This window comes from Haliotis rubra, unplaced genomic scaffold, assembly GCF_003918875.1.
Source record: "Haliotis rubra isolate DU_JTF1 unplaced genomic scaffold, ASM391887v1 Scf1, whole genome shotgun sequence".
Classification (NCBI taxonomy): domain Eukaryota; kingdom Metazoa; phylum Mollusca; class Gastropoda; order Lepetellida; family Haliotidae; genus Haliotis; species Haliotis rubra.
In genome coordinates, this window is record NW_025764891.1 from 1,991,659 (window position 1) to 2,007,424 (window position 15,766).

The 15,766-nt window shown below is 36.2% G+C and overlaps 1 protein-coding gene across 1 annotated transcript in view; it reads left to right on the forward strand.

Annotated features, from left to right (window-relative positions):
• The window catches only part of LOC124286914 (amyloid beta precursor protein binding family B member 2-like), a 130,891-nt gene extending 115,535 nt beyond the window's left edge, over positions 1 to 15,356 (forward strand). Inside the window, 7 exon segments of the mRNA XM_046723402.1 lie at positions 302 to 388; positions 1,569 to 1,684; positions 2,132 to 2,205; positions 2,983 to 3,039; positions 3,041 to 3,089; positions 3,634 to 3,699; positions 8,275 to 15,356. Coding sequence (XP_046579358.1) covers positions 302 to 388; positions 1,569 to 1,684; positions 2,132 to 2,205; positions 2,983 to 3,039; positions 3,041 to 3,089; positions 3,634 to 3,699; positions 8,275 to 8,349 — 524 coding nt within the window. The 3' untranslated portion in view covers positions 8,350 to 15,356.
• Positions 15,357 to 15,766: the final 410 nt, after the last annotated feature.

Genomic DNA, 15,766 nt, shown 5'->3' on the forward strand with positions numbered 1-15,766 from the left:
ACATATTTTGGGAAAAAATCTTTTTGGAAGAAATATTTGTGAAATGGTATTTATTCAATAACTTGCTCTAAAACAAATTGCTATAGGCCAGTTTCTAAATGCTCATAAATTTGGATTGAACATTCTTCTGTTCCATCAGAAACCATGTCTTTATTTTTAAGCACTTTCTATTCAAATTTTGTTAGCCAACAGTTGTGGTTTCTGTCATAGATAAAAACAAATTGGGTGTAAGGGTTTGAAATCGTATTATCAGAAATAGTTGTGGATCTTTTTGTGACAGTTTGACCGTCCATTGTTGCAGATGCATCGTTCCCGACTCCAATGGAGGAACCCAAAAAGAACATCCGGTGCCACTACTTGGGCCAGATGGAAGTCGACAGAGCCACAGGTACCATTCTACAAGACATCAGTTTCATAGAAGGCTACCATTTTATAAAATATTTCATTATTGTGGTTGTAAGGTCATTGATGAGCGTAGGGTATATGCTCTCTTCAGTCCATAGTCAATCCTGACCTTCAACGGTTCAGATTTTTTTTATTAACCACTGACTCAGTGAGACGGAAATTTTGCATGGATGTTTACAGTTATGCTCAATATATTCTGCTTTAAATTTCAATCTGCTGCCTTTGTAGACGTCTGTGAAGGAAGGAGGCAAATAAAGGGTAATCTTCACATATATATATATATCAACAGCACTGTTCATGGTTCATGGCAATTTCTGTCTGACCTTTTATAGGGAATAGGTTTTGTAAAGCCATTATTCTAAAGTTGAAGCTTTGTAAATCCCTGGTAGAGTTTCTCAGTTTGGTTAGGTTCCCAGCTACCTGTGATTGTTCATGTTACCTGTGATTGTTACCTGTGAAAATGCGAGTTAGACATGATCTTCAGCACACCCATCCTTGTCGTTAGAGGCAACTAACGCGAACGTGTGGTAGGCATCTGTGACCTGGTTGATGTATTTCATTGTATCACAGAGGGAATAGATTGATGCTCATGATGTCAATCACAGGATTGCCTAGTCCAGATTTGATTTACAGGCTGCCATCGTATAGCTGGATTATTGCTGAACATGGCATTAAACCACAAACAAATCTCTTTGTGTAATACAAAGGAACTGAAAGGACTGGGTGGTTATGCTTGGTGAACTGGTTATGTTCATGTTTTTATACCCTGACAACATGAACATGGCTTAATATATCAATAACTAGCCATGTTAAATCTGGATTAGGTTGTATACATATGGTGGAATATTACTGAGAGGCGTGAAACAAAATACAAAACATTTATATTCTGACAATCGTGTTTCAGATGAAGGCCAGGTCTTATGATTCACATTTCAATAAGATGCTGGCTATATACATCATATAATTAAACCAGAGATAGACAAATACATCTTCATGATTTGTCACTTTCTACATAATCATCTTAACCTGCAAAACATTGGAAATACAGTAACATTGTTACTGACTGAAAGTTTACTGTATCTTTACCATATCTTTACTGTATTAATTGATGTCTGTATGTTTGTGTAATAGGGGAAACTGTATAACTGCTCCTAATTTTTCAGGTATGGACACATTGAATGAAGCGATAGAGCGAGCATATCGCAAGGTGCCCCCTGAGAGATGGCTTTTTGTCAATGTTGCTATAGCACCCTCAACACTCACCATCTCTGAACATGGGGTATGTACACAAGACTGCTGCATTCTTGACATCTATATTCCAGAAAGAAAAGAATTTATCTCTTGAATATACGGTTTACAGTATTTAGAAAAGTGCAAGCATTTACTCTTCGGTTATTTCTTGAATATACGGTTTACAGTATTTAGAAAAGTGCAAGCATTTACTCTTCGGTCATTTCTTGGATATACAGTTTAGAATATTTAGAAAAGTGGAAGCATTTACTCTTTAATCATTTCTTGGATATACAGTTTAGAAAAGTGGAAGAAAATATATTGAGTGCACTGTAATTTACAAGCCTCATATTTCCGATAAGCATCTTTGAAATTAATTATTAAAATGAATTATTGGGCCCCTGTAGTTATGTAAGACCTTTTTACATGATGACACTTGTCAGTGATAATTCAACCATCCATTTTATGTTCACAAGAGATTTTTTTCTTTTTACAGAGACCCGAGAATAAGATTGATGAATGTCGAGTCCGCTTCTTATCCTTCATGGGTATTGCTATGAACAACGTCAAGTGAGTGACAGAGACTCGTGTCAATATTCTGACACATTCTATATTCATTGACTGTTTCACTCCTGCCACATTTAATGGACAGAGCTGTGGATTATGCTTCTTTCAGATTGTTCACAAAACATTTGAAGAACAGTGTCTGATACTAGCTATTTAGCATCAAGGTTTCAAATTGACATGGTGCATTGCAGTAGTTTTTAAGCATTCACATGTCATGCCAAAGACCCAGTTTCAGATCCCCACACAATTACTGAGTCTGAAGCCCATTTCTGGTGTCTACCAGAAACTACCAAGCTGTTGCTGGAATATTGCTGAAATCCTGATGCACTCAAATCAACAAAGTGATCTCATCTGTTAAACTGATCATACACTAACAACAGTCATTGTACACATGTCATATTGGGGATGTGGCCGAGGATTGGAACATGTGCTGCTTAGTTTATTGTTGATGGAGGCGTGCGTCTCTAAAGAATGTCATTGAAATCTATGATCTTGGCTTTGAATCCCAGATACGAACATTGCTAGGTTTGTCAGTGCAATAACTTGGTGGGTTTTACCTAAGTGGAAAACCTCCAAGACATCGCTACAGACTGTCCTCCTACATCAAACCGACACACCATCACATGACTGAAATACTGGTCAAAACTCAAACCAAACTCACTAGTCAAATATATACAGAATCAGTGATCTATACCATTAAGATGTATAGAAAAACAATTGTCCTTGATAACGGTTCTTTATTAAATGTCGTCTACAAGGAAACATGCTTTGTTTCACCAGATTGTGTGCATTCATAATGCACAATGCACAGGACGACTTCTACGCCCATGTGTTCCACTGAGCCTTCAGCTGGTCCTCTGTGTAAAACCATTGAAGCTGCTTGCAAGGTAAGATCACTAGAGACATGATTTAGGGATATTACAATCTTCTCGAATGTCCTTCATTGTGAATTAAAACTATAACTGACTATATAAAAGAATCGGTAGGTCCTGAAGATCCGGGTTAGTATTGATCTTCAGTAACCGATGCTTGTCGTAAGAGACGACTAACAGGATCGGGTGGTCAGGCTCGCTGACTTGGTTCCCACATGTCATCGTATCCCAGTTGCATAGTTTGATGCACGTGCTGTTGATTACTGGATTTTCTGGTCCAGACTCGATTATTTACAGACCGCCGCCATATAGCTGGAATATTGCTGAGTGCGGTGTTAAACAACAAACCAAAACCATTTTGAGTAGTAAATATGTGAGTGTGATGTAATCTCAGTGAGAACTGTTAGGAACTGGCCATTGTCTCCTAAATGTTTCTGGGGTAACTTTCGCAGTCTTTGCCCTTGTAACTCCCTTACATGGGATTGCTTCCTGCAAGTCCGCCCAGATGTTTTGAGTTACCAAGTGTAGCTGAATAAGATGTGTTTCTGATTTTTCACAGCTCCGTTACCAGAAATGTCTGGATGCACATCCCCAGACACCAAAGACACCATCACAGGGTGGAAAGGTAAGGGAGAGAACTCTCGTTTGTCACCAACATTTTCAATATGGCAACTAGAGACTAGATAAGGTCATTTAAACAAGCCACACATTCTGTAACACTGCTTTATTCACATTCTCATGAGGGTGTTGCCATACACTTCTTGAATCATTCCAACGTCATGCCTGTTGCTTACATATTATATATTCCTTCTAAACAATGGCATTTCCTGGACTACTATGCTAACAAATACTTCACTCTCCTGGTGCTATAGACGCATGCCGCATAGTTTCAGGGTTTCTTTCTCATCTTTTTGTTCAATTATTTATTTATTTGTTCATTTATAGTTGTGTGTTTCTGTAATCTCATTATTTGAATAATAGAATTTGTTTGGAATTACCAACACAATAATATAAGAAGGTTTCTTTTTTGCATTTTGCCTGAAATACATATTCATACAAATAGGTCTGTTCTTGCAAAACATACATGAATGTTAACTTTCAAAGATGTGTGGGTAACAACTTTAATTAATCATATATATTTTAATTAATCATAAATATTTTAATTAATCATTTATATGTTTTGATTCTATGACATTCTTCTGATCACACAAACATGTTTATGTTTAGATAATATATTGGGCTTAAAGTAAAATTGGGAACATTATTTAGATACATTTGTGTGTAGCATAAAAATGTGCGAAGAATACAATAGGTCTGTTGGTCCTTCTCAAAGATTCTATTTTCATATGTGTTTCATATATTTTTCACGTCATATGGTATCAGTTCCTCTTTGATGTTTCTTCAACTGTCGTCATTCCCAGTGATTCCATTAGCTTCAGTTTGAAACAAGTCCAATGTCATCTTATTCGAAACACTTACGTTACTTCTTCTTTTTTAAAAATATATTCTCCTCCCTGGTAGTGACCAGGATTCAGTGTGCATCATCTTCTCTTGGCCTGCATCATGTGAATAGTATCATACATTGATATTAATATAAATACATGTGTATGCATATTGAGATAGTTTGTTCATGATAATGGTATATAAGCCACACACACAAAGATTGTCTGATTGAACTTGTAAATATCTTACCTGAAAGACATGTGAAACATGAATTGTATGAATAGAATATTGACAGAAATACCTTATACTCTAAAATGTAAACATACATGTACTTGTTTTACACTATTGACATAACTCTGATACAATGAATGTAAACATTCCTTCTGTTAACATGCTGAAACAAATACCCTATTGCAAGTATGATAAAGTTTCCTCACACGATTCCCTCATCACTTGATGTGTTCTGGTGACAGACCATTCTCTTCCCACAGAGGTTACTTGTCATATCTTCCTACGAACCTCTGTTCTAATACGGCCATATTTCCCGGTTCTCGTAAAATCCCCTATCGGCCAAAAATCGCAACACGACTTATCTCCCTTCTTTCTATCCAATCAGAAAACGTGTTACACCGACTTAGCTCCAACCTGACTAATACAAGCAAATGTGGGGCCACAAATATAAAAAATGGAGACGCCATCGATCCGCCATTACATGACTGAGTTCTGTCTAGAAGAAACGTTTGAGCATCGCGCAGGTGAAGAGGTTCTAGTTTTCCCGAAGCATACGGAAATTACCGAGGCCTTGCGAATGATCACTTTTGAAACAACGTCGCTGATTGCACAACTAAATCTGATTGCAACCAATCACGAATCCTGAACACGCGCACCATGAAAGGGCCGTATTAGAACAGAGGTTCGTGGGAAGATATGACAAGTAACCTCTGTGGGAAGAGAATGGTGACAGACATCAACACCTGCGATTTTATCCTTAAGTTATAAAGGAAATAGGCAAATTCCACTGACAACCGTGATGAATATACCTTTGCTGATGTCTTTACATTTTCCGTTCACAATGTCATGATATATTATCAGTACCGGTACTGTTGTAGTGTGTGTCTAATGGATGTTACTGTTTATTGTTCCATTATACTGGCTACAAGTTGACCGATATCTCACAGCAGTCTTCCCATGGAGCACTGACACAGTAGTAGTTCGTCGCAGCTGTATCTTTATCACAGAAATAAATTTAGTATTGTCCTTGTTGAAGGGTAACTACTTCAAACATGATTGTACGAGAACTCTGTTTGAATGATGTCTATGTTCACTCTGTGCCCTATACCTTTTACTGCAGATACTGCAGTGTTCAGGGTTTAAAATTACCCCCATGTCAGACAACTGATTTCCTTTGGACTCTTCATTTTGATAATTAATTTAACTCTAAAACTAATTTTGATCATTTTTTACCCTGGAGTTAATGACCCGTGTGAAAAGCATAGAATCTTCTGAGAATTGATGTTATATTTCGGCATGTTCAAGGTATCAGGCACAGAGTGTATATACTGAGTCCCCGAACCATAGTAGAGTTCTTTGATTTGGTTGTTGTTTTACGTTCTTTTGTTCTCCCAGGGACTAGGGGCAACCTTAAAGGCTGGAGTTAAAGCCAGTGTGCAAAGTGTTCAAAATGTCATCGGAATTCTTAAAAGCAAGAGAGCAGGACAGTGCTGAGGTTGTTGTCTAGGTAACAGTCGGAAGAACAGACTGTACTGTCTGATCTTTGGCTTCCTTTTGCAGCTATCAGTGGGCATTGAAGGCTTTGAGTGAAACGTATATTTGTGAAGTGTTGTGGCAATAAGATGCTTTTTGCTGATGGGCATGCCATTATAAGCCTATTTGCATAGACACAAACTGTGTTCATGTGTGACTCAACGTGTACATGTAATATGTGAACAGTCAGAAAGTGCTGAACAGATTATATATGCTGATGTAGACAACTGTATATCTTTATGTAGATATAATAAGTTCAACAGCTGTCATTATTTTTTTACTATGAGTATCTAAGTTGTTTGGGTCTGTGAATATTTTTTATGAAACTATCATGCCAAGTAATGCACAATATTTATCAAATCTTTAACTTCCAGATTGTTCATATCAAATATCTAATTGTTGTGAATATATTGCAATTTGATGATTTGGCCTCCGTAGAAAATCTGTTCAGTATTTCTACTGTTTGCATAATCTGTTTTCTGGCTTCTATTCACTGCTTTTCGTCTGCATGTGTTGTTTCCATGTTGTACCCACTCACTGCCAGCTGCAAAAGAAGCTAACTTCCTTCCATGTAAGCTTCTATCACTTGAATGCTGGGTGCCTGCAGAGTTACTTCCCTTAACAAGGGTTATCTCCCTCTTTATACTCACCTCACTCTTCAGACCCATATATATCCTGTGGAAAAAGTTGTCTATCAGTGGGAAGAAACTGATTGTTTGAAGTTCTTTGAGCATGTATATTCAGACTGATTTGATTATCGTTATGTACTATGCAATATCTTGTATTTGTAGCTTTTAAGTGTAAGGATTTTATTTTCAGTCTTTGAGTCATTTATTAGTGGAATTTGAATAATTATTTGAGACAATTATGAGTTTTTGTATTTTGTTATGGAGTGCTTTTCAGTAATATCAGATTCATCATTAGTGCTTATAGTTTCATCCATCTAACATTGCTTTCAATCTGCAATTAATATCATTGGAGCCTTGTTTATGTTCATTCTACTGGAATCGTCATACCCAACACATGTCCTTAGAGCCAGTTGGGATTTCAGGGTCACTAAAGCTGAGGAGCATTTAGTTTGATAGTAGGTCCTCATGTGAATCCAGGGATGTAACTATGAGTCATTGTATGTAAAAAGATGATAGGCATATATGTTACAGTTTGAACATAAATTGTAAAATACAATTTGGGGCTTGTATGTACAAGAGGGTTCAAGCCATTGGTTTGATATTATGTTTGTACTCAAATTGTTTTTGTTGGATTTACACTGATGAAAGTGTATTAATACAAGACAAATCACATGGATAACAACTTCTTGATTTATTTTTCTCATTCTTTATGGGCTAATTCTTCAGGTGGATCCTGAAAGTGTATTAAGATACCAAATGTCAAGGTTTTGAGTATCATAAGGTGTATCTTATCATATATATGATGAACATTGATGTAACTTCACAACTGAGATATGTATGCAAAAGCTTGTATCATTGTAGCCTTAATCTTTCCTCCTAGCCAGGGGTGGTGGGGTAGCCTAATGGTTAAAGCGTTGGCTCGTCACGCCGAAGACCCGGGTTCGAATCCCCACATGGTTACAATGTGTGAAGCCCATTTCTGGTGTCCCCCGCTGTGATGTTGCTGGAATATTGCTAAAAGCGGTGTAAACCCAAACTCAGTCAGTCAGTCCTAGCCAAACACTGGTTGTTTTGTCAGGACTTACTGGGTCGACATATTGTGATATAACATAAATGTAGCGAAGAACTACTGAAACCTTCTTGCTGACTCACTCCTTTGAAAATAACATCCAAGAACATTGTCCATCTGGCAAATTTTGTGGCAGTCAAGGTTAACAAGGTTCCTGTATGTGTCAAGACTCTGTTATTCGTACTTGTATCCAATAATTACAGAATCCTATTGCATTGTAAGGTTCTTATATCCAAGCATGTTTATTTTTATTCTTCAGTGGTTCTAGGTCTAACTTTTAGTTATTGTGTTCCAGAACATTGGCTCCACTCTCAAGAACGGTATGCAGTCAGTCCTCGGGTCAATTGCTCAGCTGACATCACCCAAGTGAGGTGGTGTTGTTGCCATGGAGATGTCGAGGCCCCATTACATGGAGACAGGGCTTGAGAAACGACATTACGATGAACCTTGTCACTAGATTATGCTGAAAACAACAACATACACAAAGCCTTTCACTAATGACAGCACCTCGTGTAGAGACTGGTGGCCAACCCTCCCAGTTTGATATCAGCTGAGCACACGTTTCTTTTCAACCATTCGCTGTTGTTTACAACCATTTCTAACTACATCAATGGTGATTTTGCCCAAAATGATTTATTTATTTTAGTTGTAGTTATTTGGGTAGAAGCTTTTGACACAGGCGATATGCATGTATGAAATTGATTGACAGCTGTCAATTTGTGTCGGGAAGTACCATTTGCTGATATGAAACTTACATGTTTGTACATTTGATAATGGTTGGTTAATACACTACTGATCTGATTGGCTGAAATGTGAATGTGTGAGCTGTCAGTCAGGATGATTGGCAGATATAAGTGGTATTTGTATTGTTGAAATGAGCTTGTTCTTTTAACATGACCAAGATTAAAAAATGTGCATCACTGAAAATGTTGCAACTGACAAGTGTGTATTTCAATGTCTCTGTTTACACCTGCATATTGTGGTATACATACACCATTAGTCTGTTGTACACATCAAAATTGACTGTATTTGCTTATGTACAGTAAGTCAATCAAAGTCTCATTCTGAGGGATGTTCAGTGAAACGATGTTTTTTTCAAATCTCATCATCCGAAAGCCCACCTTCTAAAAGATCACTACTGGAACGGTTACATTTATACAAAGTGACATAACTCGGTGACCATGATTCTTTAATCGTGAAATTTGAAATTGGGATAATTTCGTTGTTAATTCTCCACCAGGATGAGCATGGTTTCGCCGTAGTAAGATCCTGACACCCCCATTTGACTTGCCTTGGACTCCACCAACTTACATGTTACTAGAGCTTGTTCACTGGATATGATTTTCCTAACCACTTGTTCAGATTCTTTGAAGGATCACTCAAGTATGTTGATGTATGTTTTATTGTTAGACAGCAGTAAGAGTTCATTGTTATTTTATGTATATTATTGGTCATACTAGAATTGACACAGTATTTTACAATCTGTTTTGCAATGTTTAGAAACAAAATGGCTAAACTAACCATAGAATGTGATAATACTTTATTTGTTGTTTTAGACCTGAAAACCAATTTATTATGCCTTTGTCAAGTTAATGCAAATTTTTGTTTGTGTGATTTTAACAAAGCATGATATATTATTACCAGCCTTTTACTCCAACATAAATGGCTGTAGCCTGTATTTGTATGTATGATAGTAACCGTTAACAATACAGGTGTATCATAATACAATGTACTGTACGCACCTATACTTAGGTATTAGGACTTTTAAAATGTAACGTTTTGGTGACACAATTAGATAGGATTAAAAAGGAGAGACAAAAAGGGGAAATAATTTTGATTTTGATTGTATATATACCAGTTTTATTAATTCATGGCAGTAAAATTGTAAATGTTTGGATTATTGTGCCATTGAAACATGGCAAAACTAGTGCTACAGTAACCCCAAAGTCCTACATATTGCCCAGGGTTGTACATGGGCTTGTGCAATGATAGGTTGGGAGCTTTAGGGAAAGATGATCAATGCATTTACTTTACAACTTGGAGGTGGGTGTTGAGTATGGTCAAGTTTTCATTCTATTGAACAGGGTAGAAACACAGCAGGAACACATTCATTGTCACAAGTTTCCTGTACTCATGTCATTCTGTCAATGTATTGGGTGCTGACTCAGACTCATAAACTTACAAACCATTGCATAAAACACAAGGTAAAACATTTGGTTACAACACTTTGGATACAATTATGGCAAACGGTACCTACTATATGAGAAACTGACCACAGTTGTTTTTTTATAAGGATGATATACAATTGAATATTGCATAGATAATAACGCCCTTGTGTTGATAATGCATTCATACTATAACACCTTAGTTTGTTCCACTTGTAGTAGGGGGCAGTGGGGTAGCCTAGTGGTTAAAGCGTTGGCTTGTCACGCTGAAGACCCGGGTTCGAATCCCCACATGGGTACAATGCGTGAAGCCCATTTCTGGTGTCCCCCGTCGTGATGTTGCTGGAATATTGCTAAAAGCGGCATAAAACCAAACTCAGTCAGTCAGTCCACTTGTAGTTCTCTTACTTAGACAGTTGTCAAATGAATATTATTGCTTTCCTTGTTAGCCATTTTTCAACAGAGATTTGTTTTAAAAGGTTTTCGTGGGAAGGCATTTAGAATTTAACAGAAATGTTTGCATCATATTCCTGGTACTGCCATTCATCTGAACTAGTTTGGTTTTCTTCACATCATTTATTTCCTGCTGATGCATAGTTGTAAAAATATTTTGTTCATCGAATCAAAACTGTTCTCGAAGAAATGCAATGTGTATATAACATTAGTTACTGCTGGTATTTTCTGTAGCTGTGAAAAATAATGATAACGATGAATCGTAATGTATCACTTCCGTTTTTCTGTCAAAGAAAAACATATATTTTCTCATAATGTGTAAGGGATCTCTCAATTATTGATCACTGCATTTTTGTTAGTTACAATGTTTTATGCTTTTAGTACTTTTATTTTGAATTGATTTTTATATCCATTTTTATAATATACATTATTTTTGTTCTTTGAAATACACATATCAGTGTTCTGTGTTTAAAAATGTATATTCAAATTTTGGTTACAGAGTTAATTTCAAAGTTGAAATAAATCAAGTTCTGTTTTATTAGGCTCTTTGAAAACTAAAAAAACAGTCACAGTTTTGTGTGCTGTTCAAACTTATTTTATAGAAATCCTAAAGATGTAAATTATATTCCAAACTTGTTGAATCAAACATGTCAATGAACAATTACTAACGTTGCATAATTATACCTAATCAAGACTTGGTGTTGCTGTTGTCTTCATGTTATTACAATGCAGTGAAACTAGACACATAGATCTGGATCACCTGTCTGGATTAACTGGTAACTGATTATGTTTCTCAATACTTGCATTTATGTATTAGCTCAGAACAATTGATTCGCCATTTGTGAAACTAAAGAAAGAAGTAATAAGCATGTCTTTTTTAAAACTGATTTGAGGTTATTTTTATAAAAATAAAAGTTGTCAAATGGAATTTAAAGCATGAAAGAAAACATAATATTTAAGAACATTTAAATTGATCTGGCATTAGAGACGTATTCTCCAACATAGGTTTGTGTTACTTGTGACAGCATTAAGGATTGTACGGAATATGGTACTAAAGACCAAAATGGTGGCTATTAGAGAAACCAACTTCATGGCCCAATACAGCATTTATCAGTGATTGATTTACATAACCAGACTTCTGTTAACTAATGCTATCAAACCAAAATGCAAAGACACAGTGAAAGTGTTAATATTTTTTTCCAGCAGCAAATAGTTTTAACTGGCAGAGTTACCTCCCATTTTGCTGTGTGACTCCATGCAGGGTTGTCCAGTAATGCTGTGGAGCTCTGTGAGATAGCCCCAGTTGCAGTATTTGGCATCGCCAGCAAAGTTCAACGTGTAAAGGTTGCTGAAGAATTTACTGACATTGAAATTATTACCATTTTCAGACTTGATTATCATAAATGGTATATGTCTCCCTGCATCTTCATGCAGTCATGCATAAATGTTGTTTTTCTGAGCTCTTTTCTCTTTCCTAATTGTCTTGTCTTGTCATTGTTTTGTGTACATGTTAGCAAAATAATAAGAAAATGAACCCTACCCTCTCATGCTAACTTACAATGAGTGAGCATGCGTTTGAGAGGGACATTGTTTAAATTTTGAATTCAATTTCATCAAACCAGTTTTATTTAAAACTGGATATCATGGGCTGAAAGAACTTTGGAACCCAACTCTTTTTGGAATTTAATTTATATATTTGAAACAGTTTACCAAATGAAAAATCTGTTGTCATTCTGCTGAGCAGAACGTTTCCATGTAATTGTTTTCCGTAAAGATATTCTGTAATTTAACTGTGTGAATCAGCAAGTCGAGAAAATCAATTTGAATATCAATATATGGAATTTCTTAAAATTTTGACTTTGCCCCCTTTGATCACAGTGGCCTTAACACTCATTTTCTTCTTTTTTCGATGGTCAGATGTCTTGTCTAAAGCTGTAATTTGAATCAATTTGCTTAATGGATCAGCCAGTTCTGCTTCTGGCTGTGTGGTGTGTATAAACAGTAGGTGCTGTTGTGCGCTGGTCTGTTTAGCCGGCTGGTCCATGGTAATGATGATCCCTTCTGCAGCATGAGTCTTCATCCCTGTGCATTTATATTTTACGTTCTATTTAAATTTATGCACATAATTAATATCAGTATTTATCATTAAAATTCATATGTAGATCATACTTGAAAATTGGTTTGAAATGTGCATTTCGTCTTTGCAAGCTTCGACTTACTTTGCTCAAAATTTACCATTCCTTTGTATAGCCTGTTTTCCCAGCCTTTGCTCAAGATGTTTCAGTGATGAATTAGTCACAGGTTCCAGCTTGTGAATTATTATCAAGTTGTGTGTCTCACCTGTCCTTGACATTGTCTCATGTTCTGTGTCCTCTCAAAGCAATAATACGATATTTGCTGCAGAAGGGATGTCTATGTCAGCTTTGTGAAAGTGACGCGTCTATTTGTGAAATGTGCAACTGTTGTTGAGTTACGTGTCCCTTTCTCAACCTTCACTTATAGCAAACTGCATGAAGATATTTAGTATTTAGGAACTACAGGTTGAGTCTTTCAACAGTACTTGTTTGTAATTTCTGTGTAGGAAGCACTTTTAACATGCAAGTCCCTTTAACTGTACAAATTTGTCACATTTTCTATAGAAAGAGTCTGGCTGTCATCGGCAATGTGCAATTTCCATGAATTTATCCATTTTCTAAAGTTTCAGATAACTTTTGTCCAACTAATTATATGTCTAAAGCATGTTACAGACCACCTGTTTGTTTCATATTCTGTAGTTAATGGAAATGTACGTATTTGTACATTACACAAATATTTACTTGTCTTTCATAGATCCAGCACTCAAATTTTTGTAATTTTGATCAAATGAATTTATATAAATATACACATCTCTTTTTAACTTACACCTCTGAATCAAGACATATGCCACATTTTATAGAAGTTGAAATCAAAATGGTATCTTATCTAATGAGGTGGCATCGTGGTAGGCTGGTGGTTAAAGTGTTTGCTCGTCACACCAAATGTCCAGGTTCGATTCTCCTCACTTCTACTACGAAGTCCTGATGCTCTCTACAGTGATATTTGCTGGAATATTGCTGACACTTGAGTAAAGCCATACTCTTTCACTCACTCACTCATCAAAAGAGATCCAACAAAATGAAATAGCTTTACAATTTCACCGATTTATGTCAAGGAAAATGGATGAAATTCACCATGCCAGCCCTTTGCGAATATGAGTATTGTGTAGATATTTACTACATTTAACATATCTGTATTTGTACCTTGACTGTGTTAGTTATCAAGGTTTGCGTGATAGACTCTGCTGGTGGTACCCAGGCATTTTGCACCATACAAGGATCTAACATTCCTGTTTATTTTAGAACTATTTAATTTATTTGCTACAGCAAGTCAGTGTTGGTTGTGTGTGTGTTCTGTGATAATTCAAACACGTTAATCATGTTTTAAATGTTATACATTTGTTGCTTTTAAGACTGTACCATTTGTTTTAAAATCTTTCTGCTGCTAGAAACAAAAATGTGATTCCATTCATTGGTTAGAATCAATTCTTCAAAAAATCAAACGATTTCTTCAAAACCTTACATCAAAAGAAAACTCAAAAAACATTTTGTATCATCAATTATTGTATTTTAAGCATATCATGCATATTATTATTAATAATAATAATAGTAATACAATACTATAGTTCCAGTACTATTCCTGATCTCTATAGGTATTCTAGTCACAGTATAGATAGTTCTAGTTGTGTAATCATTGATAGTTATATAGTTACCGTAGATGTCATTTATTATCACATAATAACAGCACTTTATGAAGTGTTACGGCTATAAATGCCATATTGTATTTATGATTAAAACAGCCAACTGAGTATCAGATGTTGTCTGAAGTTACTCTGTCAGCAGCAGCGCCGAACAGTTCGTTACAACGCATTTCTGTTTTAGCTTGTCCATGGGTCTCTGTTCTTCAAATACTCAACTATATTTGTGCATAAAAACTGTTTTATTTAAGTGTTTCACAGTTGTCGATACAATTTAGCTTGTAATAGAAGTGATTGTTAACCCTTTTTCTGCTAAATTCGATAGATGGTTTATTGGTTTGGGTTAAATATGTTTGTCACTTGATGAATTATGGTACATCATTTGTGTGTTTTATTGGGTAAAATTTATTGAACTGAAAATTTGCAGTGGTTTCAGGTTTCTCATAAGGAATCTCCCCTGTGAGCTGTTATGATTGCAAAATTATAGATGCCTTTTAGAAAACAACTTTATGAACGTGGTTATTTCAGAAAAACTTTTCAAAGTTTTCATCTCAACTTGCCAAGAGATGTTATCCATGTTTTTTTATGAAAATGTGTGTTAAGGAGTTGCATGTCTTGAACAGACTAATTATCCAAACAAACTGTCTTGTGTCTGTTTTTGCACAGATAATTTGAAAATGTGACATACCTAAAAACATTGCAAAAGTCCTTGTTCCAGATTTTGTACTTTTTGAACTTTTGCCAACATTTGATTTCAGCGAAAACAAGCTGCATTGCTCATGACATCAATTTACCTGAAACACACATTCTCATCCAGTACTTAGCAGAGAAAGGGTTACTCTCCATTGCATTACCTTGCAAATGTTGGATAGTAGATCTACCTATAGGTATGGCTTGCAGGTGTGTTGGCATCAGAGTTGTGCTGATAATTACTCGTGCAAGTCACAACACAGGAGGATGACAGAGGCTAATAAATATATTATGCAATGATGACTTGTGTTCTGTGTAAGACGTGGAGTAACTGCCATGTGATACAGACATTTATCACAGGAGTGAGTGGGTTTAATACTGCTTTGAATAGGTTATCACTGCCAGGCGTTATCAGTATAGGTGGCACTGTCCAGAGTTGCTTCCCCTTGGCTGCCCCAGGATCTTCTGGCTTCCTGTTCACTCCCTTTATACAATCCTTGATAGGTCAGCATCTTATCCATGCCTGCTTCCCATCAATTCTCATGCAGTGATGTCACAGAAAGCAGGAACAGAGCTTCAACCAAACATCTCCCTAGTAATCAGACATGATTAACAGGGCCTAAACCAAGCCGGGAAGCAGTGATTGTTCCAGAAAGCAGCAACAGGGCTTCAACCAAATACCTGCCTCTTAAACTCCCTGGTGAAGA